Source organism: Lactuca saligna, chromosome 4 (genome assembly GCF_052625555.1).
Source record: "Lactuca saligna cultivar CGN05327 chromosome 4, ASM5262555v1, whole genome shotgun sequence".
In the NCBI taxonomy this organism is placed as follows: Eukaryota; Viridiplantae; Streptophyta; class Magnoliopsida; order Asterales; family Asteraceae; genus Lactuca; species Lactuca saligna.
Genome location: NC_136420.1, coordinates 169,379,423 through 169,390,584, shown reverse-complemented (window position 1 = coordinate 169,390,584; position 11,162 = coordinate 169,379,423). Strand labels below are relative to the sequence as shown.

The following is an 11,162-nucleotide window of genomic DNA, read 5'->3' as shown; positions in this document are numbered from 1 at the left end:
ACCCGCCGACCCGTATAATTGAACGGACTATAATGGTTTATTTGTGTTTGGTAGATATGTGTTAGTGTTGAACCGCATGATACATTTAATTATATTTGTCATGTTTGAGTCATGTTTTCTAACATATCAATCTAAATGTAACACGATCAAAACATCTAACAAAACATATATATATATATATATATATATATATATATATATATATATATATATATATATATATATATATATATGGTAAAGTGAATATACCCATAAGGGTATATAAGCTTAAGTACCCAAACTCACCATACTATGTCATTTTGTATCATATATATAGATTGTGATTATCCAATGTTCTTATAATTAAACTTCTAACTTGATTTACTTCCAAAAATTTTATAATTTTACATTTATCTTCCTCTCATATAATTTTCATTTTAAACTATAATATATATAACCTAATAGGTGTTCGGCAAAACAATATGATGTAAGAGGAAGATAATAGTGAAATTTTGAAAATCTTGAAAGTAAATCAAGTTATGATTGATGTTTAAGAACATTATAATGAATATATAAAAAAAATGACATTTAATGATAGGTTTGGGTACCTAAGCTTATATATCCTTAAGGGTATATTCACTTTTTCCATATATATAATATATATATATATATATATATATATATATATATATATATATATATATATATATATATATATATATATATAACAAAACAAAAAAAGCTAAAAAAAAATCAATGTTTTTTTACGAATTTTATATATCATTCGATGTAGGACTGTAAACAACCTATACATTCAATGAATTGTTCGTGAATCATTCAGCGGAAATTCGTTTGTGTTCGTTTATTTAATAAATGAATGAATATAAACACAAGTTCATGTTCGTTTAGTGAAACGAACGAACATGAACAAAGGTCTCGTTCGTTTGATTGTGTTCGTAAACTTTCGTTTATGTTGTTCGTTTATATAAGTTCATTTTATCTTCATATATGTTTAATTGTGTTTGATTAGATTACTATATTATATGTTCATTTATGTTTATATAAGTTCAATTATGTTTGTTTATCTTTGTTCATTCTCGTTTGTTTATATTCATTTATCATTTTCACGAACATAAACGAACGAACATGAACAATGTAATTTGTTAAACGAACGGACATGAAAAAGAAAACTCGTTCGTTTATCTGTTTGTGTTCGTTTATTTTGTTCGTCTAACTTAAATTAACGAACATGTACAAATCTCATTCGTAATTGTTCGGTTGATTTAGTAAATTGGGTCTTATCCATTAAGAAATTTCTTGTTCTCTTCCATCATAAGATTTTTCCAAATAATTACTCAAAAAGGTAGAAATCCTACCAATAGACTGTCTTTGTGATCTAGTTGTAAATATTGTAGGATTAAAAGTGTACTTTGAAGAAAAGAGATATCGCGTAGGACAAAATAAGTTCAACTACCATTTTTTCAGGAAAATTCTAGGAAATGACTTAATTTGTAAAATAATGTATAGTTTCAAAGACATAAAATAATGTAAAATATAATATGATAATTTTAAAATACTCTATTGGCGGTAAACATCAATATTTGTTCCAACCTGGTTAAAGATGAGAATAATAAAATTAGTTCATACCTTAAATACTAATAATAAATGTATATATGAATGCACTCAAGAAAATTTCTAAGTAAATGCCGATTTTCGGCCGACAAAAACAATGACAGTGGGGCTAGACGACAACTTTTTACGTATCGTCTAAGAAAATATGGGTGAAGTAGAATGATGTTGATTATGATAAAGAATTTGGATATCTCATATACATCGTATACTTCATTTTCCTCTTAATGATTAAATAAAGTTTCTTTTTTATATGCTATATTTTTATTTATTTTTTATGTAACTTTATGTTTATTTTAAATTAATTTGTATTTCACATATTATTTTTATAGTTTTTTTATTTTATTAAATTCTACGTATTATTTAAATCTATTAATAAATCCATACCAATTTTATTAATGTATTTTCTTTTTAATTTCAAAATCATTAAAGTAAAGTTTCATTAAATTATTTATTTATTTATTTATCTAAATTATTTGTTTAAATTTCAAAGAGAAAAAAGCATATTAATTTTTATAATTCAATATTTTTCTTATTTTTCTTATAAATTCACTTTCAAAATATCTTGAATTTTATATTTAAATTTTCTTAAATAAACTCGTGAAATATATAAGTTCACACCTAGCATGAGTATAACAAACAAGTTTGAAAAATTCATACAGCTAGAAACACTTTAATTTACAAAAAACAATTTTCCGTTTTTATATTTTAGATAAAAATTTAGAATTAGTAAATACGGAAAACAATAATTATCAGTTTTTTAAAAAAAGTTATGTTTTTTTTTTGTAATTTTGGAAAACGTTTTGTTTTCATTATTTTTTTGTGAAAATTCTGGAAAAATATTGGACCAATCATTGTTTTAAAATATCGCATTGATTAATTTCTAATTGTTTGATTTAATTGCTCATGTAATTTACATAAGACCAAGGGAAGTGGCTACGTTAGAGGCCGCACAACCACTGCCATATCATCGCAAACACCGCCCCTCCACCACGGTTTGGATGTGGTGGGGGCCGCACTACGATATCCCAAGGGAGTGTTCATCTTTTCCGATTTACATTCCAATTGAACGGTCGGATTTTTTTAAAAAAAATGTTTTTTCTTCCTTTTTAACCTTTAAATATTCTTATTTAAGCTTCTCAAACATTTACAATTGTTTTTTTTTTTTATCTTTGTATTACATTTCCACTCAAAAAAATTAAAAAACATCTCATGGATGTTCCGGAAGACGAGTTCTCAGAGGATGATTTCATGTAGTTCATTTGGATTTATTTATTTATTAATTTTTTATTTTCTACTTTGTTTCCCTAGGTTTCTAGGTTTTTTTAAATGTAATGTTTTTTTTAATTGACATAATGTAATGAGTTTTTTTAATTAATGACATATTTTGTTTTCGATTAAAAATAAAAATTTTAATTATTCAAAAAGAAAAATTAAATGTGGCATCACTTTTTGGATGTGACATGAAACCTTACTTTGTGGTAATTGCTGATGTATCACCTACGTGGCACTACGGTTTCATCGACGTTTCAAATTCGTTAAAAAAACTATTCAGGTATTACATGTTTAAAAAAACATCATCAAACTAAAATGCATGTTCAAAAATACCAACAAAGTGCATGTTCTGTTTAAAAAACACCATCTCTGTGGTTTAGGGTAATTAATATATTTAGTCTCTAACTTTTTTTCTTAACTCGGACGGTCTTTTTAGTTTAAATTAGCTTCGATTTCGGACTCTGATCGAATTAAAAAACTAATACACCCTTATTCCTTTCATTTAACATTATTTTTTATTATTTATTAATTATTTATACAATTTATGTTATTATTTATTATAAATATATCAATTCTATAAATAATTATCATGTAATAAAAATAAATATTGAATAAACTAATAATGGTATATTAGTCTTTTAACTCGGTCATGGTCCAAAAGCAAAATAAATATAAATGTTAGGGACCATCCGAATTAAGAAAAAAAAAAAGTTAAGGACTAAACATATAAGTTACCCCAAACTATAGAGATTGTGTTTTTTGAACAGAATAAGTATTTTGTTTGTGTTTTTTGAACATGAGCCTTGGTTTAATGGTGTTTCTTTGATCAAATTTGAAACTTATTCTAAAACCCCGCTCCTGAGTTGAGCTTAAGGAGAGAAAATAAAGGAAATGAGAGGAAATGAGAGGAAAACAAGAGAGATTGGTGCTCCCGAGTTTCATTAAAGGAAGGAAGTAGAACAATCATTTTCCCTCCTAACTTTCCTTCCGATTTGGAAGGATTCGAAAAGAAAGAATAAAATGATTAATTTTCCTTTCAAGTTTTTTTCCTTTCTTTTCTCATCTTTTCTCTCTTTATTTCTTTTCTCTTACCTTTCTTTTCTTTGCTACAAGATGCGGGGTGTAAGTCATTATCCCAAACTATATCACTCATTATATTAATATAATTTTCACCAATTAATTACGTGTTATCCAAGATTTAATCATTTTCATAGAAAATACATCACATCCATTTCCGTGGGTCATAATTTCGTAAATCGACTAAAACCAGAATTTTCTTCTGCATAACAAAATGTACACCGCCACACTACCAGTAGCCATAGACTAGGGCACGAAACTACCAAGCAAAGAAGATGAATTCAAGAAACAAGGGTAAACGTAGGAGTTACTCATCGTCTCCGACGAGAAACCACCGTTCCCCCACCACCTCATCCGGACTTGCACCAACAACGTCATCCAGCAGTTCTGGTTCCCCTCCTTCCGCCTCTGTCATCGACGCCCAATTTGTCACCGGAGACGACGACTTTACTTACCTCCATGACCTAACTATCTCTCCACAAGACAAATTCTCAAACCCTAGGAGTTTCCCCTACAGTGTAAAGCAGCAATGCTGGGAGAAAGCCGAGAAAATCAAAGGAAGGGATCCAGATCGATGGCGTCGAGACCCTCTTGGCAACACTATTTTTCGTAAGCTCGTTGGTTGTCCTGGTTGTCTCTGCCATGATTACGACCACATTCTTCCTTACTCCAAGGTATTTAATTACTTTAATTGTTGTGTGAAATCATAAATTAAAATGATTTACTTCAAATTGATGATAATGCACGCTTTCATTTCTTACAATATGATAATCTTTCTGTGAATTTCAAAGTCTAAATTTTTCAAGTTGTTAACAGCGTCTGCTGTTTTTATTTTTCAATTCTTTTATGATCGAATACAATTTGTTTGACAATGCGAATCTGTATTGTAAAATCGAACTGAAGTTTGGTCAACATTTACTTGTCTCTTGGAGTATGTTTGTATTAACACCCTTTCCCACAGATGAAAATGGAGGTCAAAATTAATTAATAAAACTTGATATGTTTCAAAATACTCAATCTTCATAATCACCTTCAAAATTCAAAAAGTCAAAACTTGATAGCTTCAAAAAAGTCAAAATAGCTTAACAGAACAATGAATGATTTCCAAAATATTATACTCAGTCTTCGTAATTAGTTCCTCCTTAAAAACCCTAAGTTTGAATTCCCCCCAAACAACCTTTGAAATTTTAGTGTTTAAAATTTTGGTCAAAGACCCTATTCATATCCAAAAAAAAAAAAAAAAAAAAAAAAAAATCAACTTAACCTCCAATTATGAATTACCAAACTCAATAAAAAATAAGACGTCAATTGATAAACAATGCAATTCACTTCAATCCTTCAAGCTATTAAATAACAACACAAGTCATCTTAATCAATTGACACTAAAAGACTATATATAATATTAATGAGACTAAACAAATCCAATTATTTACTGTATTTTTTATGGGTTTCACAAAGAGTTATCTAATTTGCCTATCTTTTTGAAGCTTTTGAGATAATCTCATGTGTGTTTTTGTTTGAAATTTGTTAACCTTTCAGGGTGGCAAAAGCACACTGGAAAACTGTCAAGTTTTACAGGTAACAAAAAATCTTTATCACTTATAATTTAAAAACTTAGCGGCTGTTTGGTATGCCTCTTACCAGGTCTAGTAAGAGGTTGGGACTGACTCGGTCAGATTCAGACTGTTTGATACCACAGTTAAAAGTCCCTGATATGCCTTTCACCGGGTCTGATAAAAGGTTTTGTCTGATTCAATCAACAACTATCAAACAACCGTCAAACTGTGTTTGGCGCTTATCAGCTAGTTCTTATCAAACACTATCACTTTTACAGCTACCAGCTAGCTAATCATGCAAAAGCTAGTTTTTCAGCTAAAAAGTAGCTTTTCAGTTAAAAGCTGACTTTTCAGCCAGTCTGCCAAACACAGTCTTAAGTAATCTTGTGTTTGTAGGCAACTGTTAATCGATCCAAGGGGAACCGTACGGAGATGTCTAGAGCGGATCTTATTCAAAAAAGTTCTTACTGTCGGGTTTCAGGTGCAATGTTAACCGCTATCGTTTACTTAATCATTTACCACTAAAAGAAAAGGTAAAAGATTGAAATTGACATTATCTTTTATGAAAAAAATTTGTAGGGCGTGATATGGATCTTCTTGAATTATCTGCCTATGGTAATGTTCGAAGAGGACAAGATTCTGGAGGATGTATCATGCAATGATTATGATGTGTTTTTTTGTAATACATTGTTTATCATACAATATCAAATTCATGAGATATATTGTATGAATTGTAATTCATATCAACATACTTTGATGATATTGATATTTGAAAATCTCACTTTAATTTGATTGGTTCTCTTTTCATGACTTTTCGTTTAGTCTCACAAGGAGTAAAAGAAAATAAGGTTCCAAAAATGTTGTGTTGATGATCCCTGATTTGGTGAAGTAGCACTTTCTTTGGGATTTTTATTCTACTTTATAAATACCTAATTCAAGCACTAAGGCTCTAGAGTTAATAACAAGTGGGAGATTCACTTTTGTAGCTCTAGTGATTCCACCATTAGGCTGCAAAATCAGGTTATTATCATTGACCTTTTGTGGTTCTAAGGAGTGTTATCTTTTGAGTACTCTTTTCATCTAAGGTATCAAATATGAACTGTGTAAAGGTGAGGGTTGTCCGGGTAATTTAATTATGCAATTAGTGGATGAGCCCGTGATGAACCACTAGTCATCATTGTAATTGTTATTGTACGTTTATTGAACATGTTGTTACTGAAACGTCTTGTTTTATTGACAAAGGATGACGATGAGAAACCAATGGCAAAACGAAGCCCGAAACGGAAGTACAAATCGTTAGACGGAAAATGGACAAAAGGATTGTCAATATGGTCAAAGGGGATGAAAGTGAGAAATATTAAAATACGTGTGGCCAGTCTGTAATGAAAAATAAGTAATAAGATGAAAAAATAGACAAAAGGAAGGCAAAAATGATCAAATGGACTTAAAGTGGCAAACATTAAAAGAAATGTGATTAATTTCTAATTACAAGGACCAAAATTGTCAAAGTATACACAAAAGGACCAAAATTATAAAAGTATACAAAATATTGTGGTAAATTCTTTAACGATACAAAGTACACTATTCTGTCTATTAATATAGTATATAAACTAGATTATGACCCACGTTAAACGCATGGTGCGCATAAAGAAAATATAATTGTATAGAGATATTGCAAAATAATTATAAAAAATCAGGATTATTGGTATTATTGAAATATGTAGAAAATATAGTGAAGTTGGTAAATATATATTGTCGTTGAAGGACCTTTTCGTAGACAATAATTTTTGTTTTATTAGTTCAACAACATTGCTCGTCACAAAGTACCTTCAAACCTTTTTTACTTGTGATATGGGAAACAATTATATATAGCTAACCATGCGCGAAAACGGGTTTACGCAAGTATAATCCAACATTGACAACATACTTCATAATACATTGTTATTTCATGGTTATATTGCAAAATAGAAATGTTTATTTCAAAAAAATAGCAACTTGTTTATGTTTATTCGAAAGGAACCACATAAACCCCCTACAATATTAAATATAAAGAAACTCTAACAAATAAATATAAAAACAGTTATGTTTGCTCGATTTAGATATTGCCCGTGACTCATTGAAAATATCAAAATACATAATTGGCACACAACTTATTTATTATTATGAGACGAATTAAACAATTTAAACACATGATGATGTCTTTTTTATTTTATGATAATGATAGAATAATGGAAAAATAAATGCTTACTTCACGACGTATGCGGACATTTGAGTAAGGTTGATGGTCTTAACTGCTGAATATTTATATCTTTTACATATAGCTATTAAATGGTTATTCAAGATGAATTAAAAGTTCATTGCTATTTCTTACCTATTTAGAAGTATATTTCGACCATTTTTACATAAGATAAAAAACATATAGGTTCTTTTAGTATTACTACAATCCTACTTTCATATAAAATTACTTTTTTCACATGAGACCAAACTCGATGTTTTTCTAGCATTATTATCATCTTATATTATACATTCGTGATAGTTTTGAAAAGTTCGTTGCAATTTCTCATTTCTTTTTGAAATCGTTGTTATTTCTTGTTGCTTTTAGAAATAAGTTTTAGACTACTTTTTTGTATTAAACCAAATTTGAAGGTTATTTTTGCATTATTACCACTGTATATGTTCCACTTCATTTCATTTTTATTATTTGAATATAGTTTTTGTAGTTCAAAAACGGTACAAATATAAAAATACTTACTATATATTAACCGACTCTCTATAATGTATAATTAAAAATCAAGACATTATAATCATAATTTATTGATGTTAGTTAAAATGTAATTTATTTGGGGATGAGGTTAGTTTTTGGTTATTTATTTGGGAAATATAATATGTATTTTGCATTACAAATGCTTATCTATTAAATATAACATTTGTTACTTTAGAATTTTATTTTGGATTGAGATAACCATGAGCCTCCCATATTTAATACCTTGCACCTTTACTACCTACTTATTTGCATTCATCAAATCAAGATTTAACATTTTTTTAAAAACAAATATAGACAAGAAACTATTGACTTACTATTAAACTCAATGGATATGCTAAAAGATACATCAGACTTACCTTTTGTGAGATCAATAATACCAAATTGGACAACTTTCTACAAAATAATTGAAGAACCAAAGAAAATCTGATTGAACAAATATATAATATCATTATTTAAGTCATAACCTGTTATATGTCAACAAAATTGAAAATTTTAACCAAAACTCTATTACATGTCATCAAAGATGAAAAAGAATCCTTTAAAGTTTGATGAGGGTATTAATTTTAAAAATCGTCTTTCACTTTTCGTTGGATGTATTTTTTGATGACATGAACAATTATCAGTCCAAACATAATCTATAAAAACCATTATAGCCAAATCATAGATCGCTTAATCAACAAATTAGAATACCACAGTAGTAGATGATAATCCAGATAGGACATCTTTTTCTAAAAGATCAAAAAATTGACAATTTATTAGAATCTTATCACGCTGATAAAAGTTGTAACAAAATGCAATAGATTGAATCAATAGTTTACAATAATAATAAAAATAAAATGAAGCCCTATCAGAAATAGAAAAACCTAAGGACGAGACAAAAAAAAACACGTAACACTATAAAGTTGCAAACATCAAAAACACATGCTGCTAAAAATCTAGAAAAAACAAAACGTGTATTTAGAATGTAACATGAAAAAAAAAAATACAATATTACAGGAAAGATAAAACAAAATTCCAACAGAAAAGATAAAACAACATTCCCAAAATGCCTTTAATCATAAACACATAAATCAATTTTTCTTATCAAAATACTAAAAAAACCAACTTTCGAAATCACCCGGATCAAAATAATAACAATTTAACCAGCAGCTTTCCATCAGACGCAGCTTTCCATCAGACCATAGCAGCCTATTATTATCAAAATTTGCCGAAAATATCCCTTAAACAACTTCAGTAATAATCTATCATTTTTATTTATTAACCAACTGTTCCAATAATTCCAAACAAACCATGAATTTTCAAACGAAAAACCACGATCCAAAGAATTACCAAAAAATTATTTTTTAAAAATAAGCTCCCATCGAAATCCTCATCCATAATAATCACAAACCAACCTCTCCTTATCACAATATCGCTTGGAATTAATTCCTATTGGCAAAAAAAAATGGTGGTTAATAATAGAATAACATCTAGAAGAACAAGCAAACATGTATAAGCTTAAAAAAAATCAGAAGCGTTGATTATTATGGCTAGAACATGTAGGAAAACAATCAAACATGTTAAATAACAAAACATTAATGACAAAAAATCAAAAAAAAAAAAAAAATGAGCTAAAGTTCATAACTAAAAAGTTAAAAATCAATAAAACTAATCAAAGCAGCTAAAAGATAAAAGCCAAAGTAAATATCAAAACTTTCATTTAATTGTGCTAAATTCTGAATGTCAATCTATGGTTTGTTGTCACATTAAATTCATACATGCTTTCAATTTAAATATGCTTCTTGTTACTTGCAATCTCTTGATATATGCTTCGATGCTTCCTATGAGTTCGACTTCATCCCACAGAAAACCAACGAACAATGCTTCTATAATGGCAGAAAAACAAACAAATATCAGTTAGCAATTATGTAAGCATATATATATATATATATATATATATATATATATATATATATATATATATATATATATATATAATATATGGAAAAATCAAAAGTGTAACCATGATAGCATCAAACGGAGCAATAAGGTCCAAAGTGTATGGATGTTTTTAAAATAGGACCTTTATTGGCAGATTGTGTTAATAAAAATGGAGTAGAAAAGTTGGCAATATTACAATAGAGTAGAGACTTTGGCGTTATAGACTTAATAATTTAAAATCCATAAGAATCAGACCCAATATAAAACAAACACTTGGATGGATCTGTCTCACCTTAAAATAATTGAACTCGAGCTAGATAAACTAAATGACACCTAAATCAGTTTCTTCTTCAAATCGTTTTTTAAGGAAGAAAAAGAACCCAACAGGAAGTTGAAAAGTAATACAAAGTACATAGAAATAGAAAAAAAAAACAGGAACAACCAACCAACACCAATATATAAAGCAACATCCATAAACTAAAATACAAAAAAAAAACATTTGACTTAGGGAAAATCCTCTTGTGAAATTCGACCAGGAAGCATACCTCAAAGCCTCAAAACAATAGCAATAAAGTTTAAAGCTCACACCAACAATAACATCCAACTTTTGAAATTTGACAAAAAACCAAAGACAACAACATGGACAGATCAGTGACAAAATAGTCAAACTTTGACAAAATTGAGAAGGGCTTCCACTTAATTCCACCAAATGGGTATAACTATGCATGGGAAACAACCACAAGGGCAATTAAAGCAAACATGGGCTGAATTGGACGAATTCGACAACATTTGGCTGCATCTAATCATTCAGAATAAAAATTTGTATCATGCAAAATCAAAATATTGCAGATTCAAAACACAAGATTGTAGCCACGTGCCCACGTCGTATGAAACACTCTTCAGAAGAGTAGAATAAAAATCATAGGCTATTAATTGTATATTCCTATTTTTACCTCTGTTAA

General features: G+C 28.6%; 1 protein-coding gene across 1 annotated transcript; it reads left to right on the top strand.

Moving 5' to 3' along the window:
- Positions 1-4,093: 4,093 nt before the first annotated feature.
- Positions 4,094-6,308, top strand: LOC145043060 (HNH endonuclease). Its single transcript, XM_078991597.1, has 4 exons — positions 4,094-4,634; positions 5,500-5,538; positions 5,913-5,997; positions 6,096-6,308. The coding sequence occupies exons 1-4, from the start codon at positions 4,236-4,238 to the stop codon at positions 6,176-6,178; spliced, it is 606 nt and encodes a 201-aa protein (XP_078847723.1). The 5' UTR covers positions 4,094-4,235; the 3' UTR covers positions 6,179-6,308.
- The last annotated feature ends 4,854 nt before the right edge of the window (positions 6,309-11,162 follow it).

Coding starts and splice junctions, on each gene's coding strand:
- LOC145043060 (XM_078991597.1), top strand. CDS start 4,236: ATGAATTCAAGAAACAAGGGTAAACGTAGGAGTTACTCATCGTCTCCG. Junction 4,635..5,499: donor ACATTCTTCCTTACTCCAAG/GTATTTAATTAC, acceptor TTAACCTTTCAG/GGTGGCAAAAGCACACTGGA. Junction 5,539..5,912: donor AAAACTGTCAAGTTTTACAG/GTAACAAAAAAT, acceptor TTGTGTTTGTAG/GCAACTGTTAATCGATCCAA.